Source organism: Caretta caretta, chromosome 13, assembly GCF_965140235.1.
Source record: "Caretta caretta isolate rCarCar2 chromosome 13, rCarCar1.hap1, whole genome shotgun sequence".
NCBI classification, from domain to species: Eukaryota; Metazoa; Chordata; order Testudines; family Cheloniidae; genus Caretta; species Caretta caretta.
In genome coordinates this window covers 38,974,978-38,987,167 of record NC_134218.1, presented here as the reverse complement: position 1 = coordinate 38,987,167, position 12,190 = coordinate 38,974,978, and the positions used below count along the sequence as shown (strand labels likewise).

Below are 12,190 nucleotides of genomic sequence, written 5' to 3'. Positions count from 1 at the left end.
GGTACAGCTAGGGGAGCCTCCCCACCCTGTCACACTCCCTAACAGCCCCCCCATACTACCCCCGCTGGCCCGGCCCAGGGGTCCCCCATTCCTCCAACTCCCCATGCACCTGCCTCCCCACCCAGCCAGCCCCAGGGCCAGGCCTGTTATCCCCACCCCCCAGCTGGGATCAGAGACACTTGGGGGCACCCCACTGGAGCCCAGACTCCCCCGCAGGTTGACAATAAATGTTGGGCTTTTCCAACTGGGGTGTTGCGTGTTTTGGGGGAAAGAACTGAGACTCAGCTGTAACCCCCCTGCCCCTTACCCTGGGGGGATGTAACCCGATTCCCTGCCCCCCAGCCGCTCTTCCCCTGCCCTGGGGGGCTCTGCTGGGGGAAGGGTTGGATGGTTTGACTGTGGGTTTTTGGGGGGTGAACCCCAACCTCCCAGAGCCCTAGTGGGAGGGGGTGAGGCCAGGGAGTGGGGCAAGGGGGCAACAGGGATGGCAGGAGCCGGGCGCGGAAGGAGAAGGAGGGTGTGGGGAAGAGGAAATGAGGGAGGAGAGGAGGAAATGAGTGACCGGGAATCCAGAGGAGAGAGGAAGGGGAGACGGGAGACCCACCCCCACTGAGTGTCAGGGACCCCTCCCCACTGACGTGCGCTAGCTACCAACGAGGGAACAAGAACTGAGAACGTGAGTGAATGAATGAACCAAAGCCCTGCTCCCCGTGCCCCCCATCCAGACCCTCCCCCCCCGCCAATCAGACACAGGCCACAGGCGTGGGGTTCAACTTCAAACCTCGCTTTAACTCCCATCGCAGGGCGTTATAAATTAACAACTCCAGAAAGGACCGACAGCCGCCAGGGAAAGTCAGTCCCGCGCCCGCTCTCCGCTGCCCAGTTTTCTGTGCCCTCGCTCCTGCCCAGTTTGTAAAACCAAACCCAGGGAGCCCCCGACAGACCAGCTCCCGCCCCCACCCGGCTCCCTCCACACAAGTGTCTCTGGGGGACAGGGCCGTAACATGATCTAGAAGGGGGGGAGGGACGAACCAGGGCAGACTCTAGAAACAGAGGCGCCTGAAGGAGGGGGGAGAGGTGGGGGAAGTCTGGAGAAGGGAGCATACCTGAATCCAGACAACTGGTCGGAAGGTACTGGGTTCTAGAGCACAAACCAGTAACCGGACAACATAGATTCTAGAGTTGGGGACTAGGAGTGAAATGGTCCCTGGGTTCTAGAGCACGGTAGAGGGAACCGAACACTTGGGTTCTAGGTCAAGAGCTCCAGGTTCTAGGGTCTGTGGCAGAGCTTGGGGGTGGCCCTCTGTTCTAGAAGAGGAAGAGGACCAGGGTGTGATTGGGATTCTAGAACACGGGGGTTCTAGATTCTAGAACAGGGAGGAACCAGTACTTTGTTCTAGATCACCAAGATGAGGGGGGAAGGAACCCAGATCTGGAACCTGAGGCACGGAGAGCAAATTACAACAGTGAGCTATGAAGCAGAACCGCATGACACCAAGTTCCAGAACAGAAAGGGAAAAGAACCTGGGACCCGGGTTCTAGAGCTGGGGAGAGGCAGGGGGGAACGTGGGGCCCAGGACTGGAGAGGGAGGGGGAACTAGATGCAAGACCCAGATCTGAGTTCTAGAGCAGAGGGAAGAACTAGACAGAGCAGGGCCCCAGTGCACGGGTCGGTTCCCCCGAACCTCCGCCCTCCCGGGAGTCTCTGAAACTCCTCATTCCTGGGCGCCCAGGTCCTCTTCCTCTGGCTCGTCCTCCTCCTCCTCCCCGTCGTCCTGCACCATGAGCCCGGCCTCCTCGTCCTCATCCTCGGGCTCCTCGCCTAGGCACACCACCACCTCGGCCGGCTCGGGCGAGCGGGAATAGAACCAGTTCAGCACCTGCTGGGCCCCCATGCCCGACTCGCGGCACAGGGCTGGCAGGTCGTCCTGGCGCAGCTGCTGCCGGGCGGCCCAGTACCGCTCCAGCGGGCCCGTGTCCGTGCGGGGCCCGGGCTCCAGGGCAGCGGCGGGGGGCACGGTGTTATCCCAGAACCACCGCAGGTGCCCGTGCTTGAGGGCGTAGCGGGTGTCCCCGAACCACTGGATGATCTCTGCCCGCGGCAGGCCGGTGATCCGCTCCAGCCACTGGTAATCCTCCCGTCGTGCCCACTGGCACCGCAGGAAGAATGACTTCAGCACTGCTAGCTGCTCCTTGCTCTTCCGCCGGCTCTTGCGCTGCCGCTGGGCCTCCAGGGTGCCGTGGGGGTGGCCGGGCCGGGCCCACACCTCGGGCCCATTGGCGGCAGCTCCAGAGGAGGGCGGCGCGACGTCAGCCACCCCCAGCCGGCAGGGCTTGCTGAGGTCCCAGGCAGTGTCCAGGTGGCTGGCGCTGGCTGGAGGATCCGCCCAGGCCCGGCACGGAGGGGGCGGCGTGGGGAAAAGGCTGGGGGGTGGTGTCAGCATTTCTTTGGCTTTGGGTTGGGGGGCCGCAGAAGCTCTCCCCGGCTCTGGGGGCCCCTGGGCTGCAGCCGAACAGCTCCCCGGGGATTCCTGGGGCTTGGCTTTGTGGTGAGCGGCTGCAGGGGCCTCCCTGCCGCCTGGGGCCTTGCCAGTTTGCGTCAGGGGGTTGCTGGGGGCCAGCAGGGCCCCGAAGGCCGGGCGGTCCTGGCGGCAGGCCAGCCGCGCCCGCGTCTCCTCGATCTCCTCGGCACTCCAGCTGATGCCGCAGCGCAGCCGCTGGGCCATGAACCAGGCCTTGACCTTCTCCAACTGCAGGCCATGGCGCAGGCAAAGCAGCGCCAGGTCAGCCAGGCTGGGGTAGGGGAAGTAGCTGAAGGCCTGGCGCAGCGGCTGGTGGCCGTCCAGCTCGCTGGTCTGGGACGCCTGGGTCCACACCAGCTGCAGGTCCTCCGAGATGGGCGGCAGGCAGATGAGGGCCGCTGGCGAGCCGGGGCGGCCTGGCGACTCCTTGTTGGGGGGCATGGCTGGCCCTGCCACCGGGGGGTCCTTGGCCTGGGGCTCCGGGGCCAGCTGGCCCACGGGGACAGCTGTGGGGAGAGAGAGTGCGAGACACAATGAGCAGGAGACACCAAGGAGGGCAGTGTGGGGTGCCCCAGAGCTCTATGGGAAGCCAGGCAATCTCCTCCCCCCAGGGGGTGGTTTGGGGGTGATTGCTGCCCCCCCGCCCAGACAGCAATGGGGAGTGAAGGCTCTTACCTGCCGTAAGGGGGTCTGAACCCCAAATTGTCAGCCCCACGTCCCCCCGGGGAGCCTGAGACCTGAGAAGAGAGACACATGCCGGTGAAAGGGATGGGGATAGAACCCAGGAGTTCTGACTCCCAGCTCCCGCCCTTCCCTAAGTTACTAGACCCTGCTACCCTCGCAGAGCTGGGGATAGAACCCAGGAGTCCTGGCAGCCACCCCCCACCAGGCAGGAAACACACAGCACAGTTCTTGCCTCAAAGAACTCAGAAACATTCAAATAATGAAATGAAATACATACCCAGGAATTCATTTCCATCATATTTCAGGGGACTCAAGGACCAGCTCCTACCTTCTTTAGCTAATTAGGGCCAATTACGTCTTTGGGTCAGTTGTTAGCTAGGGACATAGCTGATCGGTCCTTAAAATAAGTTTTCTGGGGCAGCAATCGTGCTTGTGTGTCTGTGACAAGGCTGCCGAGATGCTAGGACAAGACACACAATAATTACTAATAATGCAATTTGTTTTAATGCGTAATTACTGGCTAAGAAATAAGCGAACCCCGATTGCATTACTTGGTGATTACCTTCAAGAAGGGATTGCTCAGTGATGAACTGACTGGTTAACAATTAAAGAAACAGTCAAACTGTTATAACAATAATTAGCTCGTGGAAAGGATTGCTTGATTATTGACTGGCTAATTAAATAATTGACTAATAATTACTAATTAGTCACTAATACCACAAAATATTTGACCGGTAATTTGGAAACTGGAGGGTCGTGCATTTCTTCGCTTATGGAAGCCGGGCGCCGGGTGTTATCCAAGCCCACACTGGTTGCTTCTCCGTCTTTCTGTAATGCTGCGGCCGACCCACTCCGACGCTGCCAGGGAGGCTCTAGGCAGCAGGGACTGTAACCACCCTACCGAGAACTGGCATGGCTGCTGGCACTTCGAAGTAGGCTAACGAGCCCCGAGCTCGGCTGGCCCCTTGAGTTCAGTGCAAATGGCTTACTGCGTGTGCTGCTTCTGAGAGCCCCCGGCTCCGACCGCTCCTAGAAATCGCTCCCAACGCCCCTGGTCTTCGCTGCACCCTAGAGCCGTGCGATCAAGTTGAGATGGATCCGCATTGGTAACCTCTTCCTGATCACATCTGGCTGCTTGCCGTCGTAAGTGACTAATGGGCCAGGTTCCCATGGAAGGGCCATTTAAGCAACAATCCATCAGCACCTTCGGCCGAAGTGTCCACGGTGCAGCCAGCTTCGTCTTCCAGATGTTGCTCATGGTGGAGCTTCGTTTCCGTGATGCAGGCAAATGCATGATGCTCTTGCTCTTCCAGGAGATGCCGCTAGCTTTGTAGCATCGTTTCCATTGTGTGGGCAACAACCTGGCGCCAGGGGTCCCCCTGCAGCTGCCACTGGCATTGAAGAGGCATCTCCATGGTGCGAGCTTGCTGCTGGCGCGCTCTCTGCGCTACCAACTGACTGGCGCGTTTGACCAGTGTCTCCAAGGCACAGGTAGTGACATGGCAACAACGGTCCCCCTGCAGCCACTGTTGGAGAGCCATCTCCATGGCATGAACTAGCCTCTGGCGCTCTCCCTGTGACACCAGGTGCTGGCTTCCACCACCTGGGTAATGGCACGCAGCGCATCCTCGGTCTGCAGACACTGTTGACACCACGTGGTTTGACGTTTTGCTTTGGTTGCTGCTGGTTGCTTGTTGGTCCTGGGCAGGATAGACAGTGAACTATAAAATTCAAAATCAGATCTTATCACTCCTACATAAGGGCTTCCTCAGCTCAGCCAATGCCCAGAGGATGGAGCACTGGAGAACCCTATTTTTTTGAAGAACATTGTCCATTCTTCCACCTTCTCCGATGGTGTCTACGTACCAATACCCAGTGCTGAAGGGCTTTGTAATCTAGCGGAAAAAAGCAGAATCCAAACCAACAGCTGAACGCGGCAGGCAGCCAAATTCCGATTGGAAAGACAGCCCCAATTCCGGAAGAAAACCATTGGCCCAAACAGCCAAGGGAAGTGGCATCTCCATATCTTGAGCTCTTCAAATCCAGACTGGAAAATACGTTTTAGTCTAATGCATGTTATTAAGGCTAAATAGAGGGACAATGGGTAAATTGAACAGCTTGTGATCCAAACTGGATGATCTAGTGTGTCAACTGGCTGTCACCTCTACGAATCCTCATTAGTTCGGTTCCATCCCACAGTCTTTGAGGTTTATCAACCAATCCTTATTCTGGATGAGCGGAAGAGCAACGCAGCCAGAGGAACTAGGACCGTGAATGTATGTAAGGTACAACCCAGTGGTATCGGAGCACACAAACTATCAACCTTTAGAGCTCTAAGTAGAGGAGCCATTGCTGGTTTTCTAATTTTTAGCAATCCTAACGGTCATAAACCACTTTCCCTAAAACCGTTGGCTCGCTCTGGGGTCTCAGACTTTGTACCCGATGTCGGCCGAGCAGGTTGTCAGTGTGAGGGCATTTGTTGTGTCTCCGGGATTCACTCCAACAGATGGGGTTCTCTCCACCAATGCCTGCCATATTTCCGGACGTTTTGGACTCGGTTGGTTGCAGCATTCAAAGGTCATCGCGTTACAGACAAACAGAGAAATGTCACTGATTGGAGGGGTGGGCCTGACTACGCTTGGCACACTAGACCCCACTTCTCTCCCAGAGGCAAGGCTAGAACCCAGGAGTCCTGGCTCCCAGCTCTGCTACTCTAACCACTAGACCCCCACTCCTCTCCCAGGGCCAGTGATAGAACCCAGGAGTCCTGGCTCCTAACCTGCAGCAGACGTACAGCAACAGTTCTTGTTCCTCAAAGAACAGAGCTCATTAAAGTAAACCAATCAATCTAATTAAAGTAACTAAGCACTGATCCTGTCAATATGATTGAAATGTAACAATGGCCCAGACCCTACATTAACAAGATCACTGGGGCCAATCGGGTCTTTCCCTTGCTCACCAAGCTGGACCGAGAACTCACCAGTCCTGAAATTAGCCCCTATTCGTTACCACTCCACTATTAATTGACGGGCCCCTCGTTACGGAAATAACGGATGAGTGATTAGCAATTACCAGGTCATGGGCCAAACAATGCCCAACAAACCTGAAGAACGAGGAATTAGATTCAATCCGGGGGTGACCAGACATCCCTGCAGGGCCTTGGTCTTATAGGTGCCCCGCCTCCACCTCCAGAAAAGAGCATCCTGATTTGTCACCCAAGATTCAACAAGTCCCTGGTGGTTATCCGCCAATCAGCCTCCTCAGCAGTGACCAATTAGTAGGGAACTGCCCAGAAATTCCACCATGTGGGAATTGTGTAAAATAAGCGAATACAGCTTCCTAATATGCTAAAGACCCAACCCCAACTCCTCCCCAACTCCAACCCTACCGTTTCCCCACCTCCCAGCCACCCACAACCCCAGCTCCTCCCCCAGAGACCCCCCAACTCCAACCCTACCGTTTCCTCACCTCCCAGCCACCCACAACCCCAGCTCCTCCCCCAGAGACCCCCCAACTCCAACTCTACCGTTTCCCCACCTCCCAGCCACCCACAACCCCAGCTCCTCCCCCAGAGACCCCCCAACTCCAACCCTACCGTTTCCCCACCTCCCAGCCACCCACAACCCCAGCTCCTCCCCCAGAGACCCCCCAACTCCAACTCTACCGTTTCCCCACCTCCCAGCCACCCACAACCCCAGCTCCTCCCCCAGAGACCCCCCAACTCCAACTCTACCGTTTTCCCACCTCCCAGCCACCCACAACCCCAGCTCCTCCCCCAGAGACCCCCCAACTCCAACCCTACCGTTTCCCCACCTCCCAGCCACCCACAACCCCAGCTCCTCCCCCAGAGACCCCCCAACTCCAACCCTACCGTTTCCCCACCTCCCAGACACCCACAACCCCAGCTCCTCCCCCAGAGACCCCCCAACTCCAACTCTACCGTTTTCCCACCTCCCAGCCACCCACAACCCCAGCTCCTCCCCCAGAGACCCCCCAACTCCAACCCTACCGTTTCCCCACCTCCCAGCCACCCACAACCCCAGCTCCTCCCCCAGAGACCCCCCAACTCCAACCCTACCGTTTCCCCACCTCCCAGACACCCACAACCCCAGCTCCTCCCCCAGAGACCCCCCAACTCCAACTCTACCGTTTTCCCACCTCCCAGCCACCCACAACCCCAGCTCCTCCCCCAGAGACCCCCCAACTCCAACCCTACCGTTTCCCCACCTCCCAGCCACCCACAACCCCAGCTCCTCCCCCAGAGACCCCCCAACTCCAACTCTACCGTTTCCTCACCTCCCAGCCACCCACAACCCCAGCTCCTCCCCCAGAGACCCCCACTCTCCAGCTGTTCCCCAGAGGCTCCCAAACCCCAGATACCTCCCCAAACCCCCAACTTCTCCCCAGTCCCTCCCCCAGAGGCTCCCCATTGACCCCAACTCCTCCAAACCCCAGCTTCTCCCCAGTTCCCCAAGAGACCCCCACACCAGCTTCTCCCCAAGATCCCCCAGCTCCCCCAACCCCACAGAGACTCCCCATCCCCTCCCCCAGGCATTCCCAGCGACCTCCCCACAGACAGTTTCCTCACCAATTCCCAGCTCCCTCCGACCCCCTTCTAACCCCCTACACTTTCCGAGACCCCCAGCCCCACCTAGTTCTATCCCTGCTGTAAGAGGGGCGGGGTCTGGTGGGTTACGGCGGGGAAGGGCTGGAAGCCAGGACACCTGGGTTCTCTCTCTGACTCTGAGAGGGCGGGTCGGGGGGTCCAGTGGGTTGGGGTGGGGGGCTGGGAGCCAGGACGCCTGGGTTTTCTCCCTGGCTCTGAGAGGGCGGGGTCCAGTGGGTTAGAGCGGGTGGGGGGAGCTAGGACTCCTGGGTTCTCTGCGACACCGACCCTTGTCTCAGTCTCTCCTCCTGGTATCCCCCAACCCCCAGGGACCCCCCACAATCCCCCTCTTTCTCTCCGGGGTTCCCCCCAAGCCTCCCCTCTTCCCCCAAGAGCCCCCAGCCCCTCCCCCCACTCACACGTTCCCTCCTCCTCCGATTTTAGTTTCCTCCCAAGTTTTGGGACTTTGCTCCACTTGCATCCTGGGTAATGGAGACTCAGGGGGCGGGGCTTCCCCTGCACTGGCCCTTTAAGGGCGCCCAGGACACCTGGGTTCTCTCCTGGGAGGGGAAGGAGCTGGGAGCCCGGACGCCTGGGTTCTCTCCCGGGAGGGGGCAAGGAGCCCGGACACAAAAGCGGGGACGGGTTGACCCAGGCCAGCGCCGATGGGGGGGGAAGGGCGGCCGAACTCACCCTCCCTGCGGTGCTGCCAGGGCTGGGCCGGCACCATCCCGATCCCTGCCCGGCGCGGCTCGGCCTGGCCTGGGCCCCTCCGGGCGGGGATTGGAGGCCGCGGCCCGGGGGGCGGGACCGGCCCGGCCATTGGCTGCCACGGAGCCCAGCCCGGAAACCCGGCCACCAGGCGGACGCCTGGGTTCCCTCCCTGTTGCGGGGCCTGGGAGCCAGGACTCCTGGGTTCTCTCAGACACAGACGCTCCTCTGGGCCGGAAGAGAAACCGGCTGCTGCCCTGGGGAAACCGGCCCACGATGGAGCCAGGGGGGCCCCCGGGGCTGCAGGGGGCACCGGCAGGGTGCAGCGGGCTGCAGGTCGGGCGTGAGGGGCACCGGCAGGGCTGGGGCGGCAGGGGGCTGCAGGTTGGGAGTCAGAGGCCAGAGGCAGGGCTGGGGGAGCAGGGGGCTGGTCCGAGGGGGCGTTGGGTGCCAAGATGTGGGCAGCCCTGGTGTCCGGACAAATGTGCCATGGAGAACGTGGCACCTTCCCTCCCCCCTCTGGGCTGCGGTCGTGGGGGAAACCTGCCCACAACAGCCAGCCTGGTACATCCCCCCTGGATCACCCCAGGGGCCCAACCAGTGTGATACGGACCCCCATCCCGGATTGGCCGGGTGGCTTTGACTGGTCCTGGCTTGCAGCAGGTTGAGTGCAGCACTGTCCACCAGCAGGGAGTTCCACCAGTTAATGACCTCCCAATGTCCTTGCCCCCCACCCCCCCTGATACAGCCAGACCCTCCCCTCGAGCTGGGGGCAGGTTCAGATGGGATTTAGTGTCCCCTATAAGGCAATGGCTCCCCCAACGTCCTGGGTGGGGGTGCAGGTCCCAGAGGGCAGTGCCTGATGTGGGGGGCGTCTTTGTTTTGAGTTCCGCCCCCATCCTAGCCCCACCCTCCGCTGGACACCCCATCCTAGAAGTCCTGTCTCCCCCCTCCACCCATCAGGCCCCTCCCCTGTATCTCACCCCCTATTTCTGCCCCCCCATCCCATGGCTTTGGGGTCCGACGTTTCAGTCCCCGCAGAGGATGTGGGGCCCCCTACAGGAAGTGGATCCAGCCCCCGTCTCCGTCCTGCAGGGGACTGGGGGGCCCCTCGGCCCGCCCCCCGCCCCGCAGGATGTAGTTCTGTCCCGCATTGTTGTCCCACAGCTCCTGGCCCCCCACGTGGCAGCGCAGGGCGAACTCCAGGGTGCCCCCAGGGGGCAGGGGCAGGCGGAAGGCAAAGCGGTCGGAGGGGGGTCCGGCGGAGGGGCCGGCGTAGGCAGCGGGGGCCTCCCTATAGCTGGCCCAGCCGTCCCAGCTGTAGCGGACGCTGACCCGCTTCTCGTAGGCCAGGTTGAGAACCCGCAGGGTCCCCGCCACCCCCATCCCCCCGGCCCGCACCCCCTCCAGACACACGCCCTGCGCCCCCAGCCGCGCCCCGAAGTCTGGCAGCCCCAGCGGGTCCCAGAAACATGGTGCCAGCAGCAGGCGCCCCTCCAGGGGGTCCTGGGGGTCCTGGAGAAAACGGGCGGTGGGGGTGGGGATGGAGAGAAAGAAAGAAAATTAATGTCACGCTGTTCCCCACCCTGGACCCCGGTGCCCCCTGCTGGGGGGGCAGAGCTAGGCACGTGCCCCCCAGCTCTCATCCCCTTCCCTGCCCCCACCCTGCCTGCCCCTGCCCTCCCCAGCCCTTAGCTCTCCCCTGCCTCCAATCGTGCCCCCCGTTACCTGGAAGGGGCGCAGGGGGGCAAAGTGGCGCAGGGCATCGCGCCGGAGCTGGGTGTGGACGCGCTCAGGGACCTGGGGCAGCTCGGCCGGCCAGTAGTGCCTCACGCTGGCCAGCTCCAGACCCAGGGCGTCGGCGAAGCGCACCCGCTTGCGGGAGCCGGGGCTGCAGCTGCGGGATCCCCCACCGGGGCCCCCAGCCGGGGCGGAGCGGGCCCTGCGGCGCCGGCTCCCCCCCCCCGCCACCCATGCGGCTCTGCCGTCCCCGTGGCCGGGCCCCCCGGGCCCGCCCCTCGGCCTCGGAGTCGGAGTCGTCGCCCAGGCTGGGCCGGACTGTGCGGTAGTACGCCCGCTCGTACAGCCCCGCGATGTAGCTCAGGTTGCGCGGGATGTCGCTGGGGGGCGGGGGAGCGCGTGCCATGGGGCCTGGGGTGGAGGCCAGCTCGCTGCCCCGGGCGCCGGCTCCTTCTATCGCTGCCCCCGGGCGCCGGCTCCTTCTATCGCTGCCCCCGGGCGCCGGCTCCTTCTATCGCTCTGTCCAGGCGCTGTGTCGGTCTATTGGTCTGTCAAGGTGCTGGCTTGTTCTATCGCTCTGTCTGGGAACCAGCTCATTCTGTTGCTCCATCCGGGAGCTGTACCTGTCTGTCGCTCCGCCCAGGCCTCATTCTGTCCCTCCGTCCAGGCCCTGTGTCCTTCTGTCACCCGTCCAGGCCTCCTCCTATCGCTCTTTCTGGGCCCTGGCTCGCTCTATCGCTTTATCTGGGTTTTGAGTCCTCCTAGCTCTCTGTCCATTCTACTGCTTCAACAAAGTGCTCCCTTTTTCTATCACTCCATCTGGGCTGCGTCTCATTCTATCGCTCCATTACGGCACCAGCTCAGTCTACCACTTCATCGCTGCCTTCCACATTGTTCTCTTCTAGAGAGTCCAAGTCTGTTTCTCTGTCTGGACCCCGACTTGTTCTGTTGCTATCTTCACGTTCTTCCCTTCCCGAAATTCTCCTTCTCTCTCTCCGTCTCGGCCGTGTCTTGTTCTATTGCTCTGGCAGGGCGCTGGCTTATTCTACTCCTTCCTCGCTGCCTTCCACGTTCCTCCCTTCCAGAGTTTCCGAGACTACGTCTCCGTCTGGACTCTGCCTCCTTCTATCTCTCTGTTGTTGCTTTCTTGTTCCTTTTTTCTGGAGAGTCCCAATTTATCACTGCAGCCAGGCGCTGGTTTGTTCTCTCTCCGTCACTCTGTCTTCCAGGTTCTTCCCTTCCTGAGAGTCTGAGTGTCTCTCTCTGTCCAGGCTCTGATTCGTTCGGTCGCTTCTGCGCTGTCTCCTCTCTCCTCCTATCCTGCCGTAACTCTGCCTGCCACTTTCCTTTCCTTTCCTCCAGACTCTCTCGTTCTCTCGCTCCGGCCGGGCTCTGTCTGGCTTGGTCACTCTCCGCTGGTTCATTCTGTCTCCTTGCGATCCATCTTTCTATTGCTCTGGCTAGGAGCTGTCTCGTTCTGTCGCTCCGAGGGGGCTTCACCGTGGCTCTCTCTCGGTCTCTTTCACCTTCTTTCCTCCAGCAGACGCCCCTCCTCCCTCCCACTCTCTCCTTCTTTCAATATCCCTCCATCCCTCCTGGTCCAGGTGCACACAAAATCTGACTTGGCAATTACTGTAATGCTCAGAAACGGCACATCCCCTCCAAGCACTCTCCCCTCCTTCCAATGCTCAGGGCTCCCCCTTCCCCCCCGCCCCGGCCAGGAGGTGGGGGTGGGGTAGTTGCTCCTTCCAGACCATACGGAGTTAACCTGGCAGGAACCCAGGCGTCCGGGAGTCTAGGCCCAGCTGGGGACACCATGTACCTGAGAGGTGAAGGGTCTAAAATGTTCCAATCTGGGATCAATAATTCATGAGACAAGATGCAGCTAATGGATCCTGGGAAGCCAGCCAGGGAATGGGTGTGGGGG

General features: G+C 60.9%; 3 protein-coding genes across 10 annotated transcripts in view; 1 reads left to right on the top strand and 2 right to left on the bottom strand.

Moving 5' to 3' along the window:
* Positions 1-1,336, top strand: part of RNF212B (ring finger protein 212B) — a 17,618-nt gene extending 16,282 nt beyond the window's left edge. The window contains exon 12 of the mRNA XM_075118536.1: positions 1,313-1,336. Within this exon, the coding sequence (XP_074974637.1) occupies positions 1,313-1,336 (24 nt within the window). The remainder of the gene's footprint in view (positions 1-1,312) is intronic.
* Positions 764-12,190, bottom strand: HOMEZ (homeobox and leucine zipper encoding). Of its 8 annotated transcripts, none has more exons than XM_075118967.1 (3): positions 12,086-12,190; positions 3,198-3,259; positions 764-3,028 (listed from the first exon to the last, which is right to left on the bottom strand). In XM_075118967.1, the coding sequence occupies exon 3, from the start codon at positions 2,961-2,963 to the stop codon at positions 1,716-1,718; it is 1,248 nt and encodes a 415-aa protein (XP_074975068.1). In that variant the 5' UTR covers positions 2,964-3,028; positions 3,198-3,259; positions 12,086-12,190; the 3' UTR covers positions 764-1,715. The 8 variants fall into 8 exon arrangements, with proteins under 8 accessions (XP_074975068.1, XP_074975063.1, XP_074975062.1 ...); XM_075118962.1 differs by lacking the exon at positions 12,086-12,190 and adding an exon at positions 8,232-8,593; XM_075118961.1 differs by lacking the exon at positions 12,086-12,190 and adding an exon at positions 5,646-6,587.
* PPP1R3E (protein phosphatase 1 regulatory subunit 3E) lies at positions 9,536-10,731 on the bottom strand. The gene is made up of 3 exons (XM_075118968.1): positions 10,509-10,731; positions 10,252-10,477; positions 9,536-10,038 (listed from the first exon to the last, which is right to left on the bottom strand). The coding sequence occupies exons 1-3, from the start codon at positions 10,667-10,669 to the stop codon at positions 9,580-9,582; spliced, it is 846 nt and encodes a 281-aa protein (XP_074975069.1). The 5' UTR covers positions 10,670-10,731; the 3' UTR covers positions 9,536-9,579.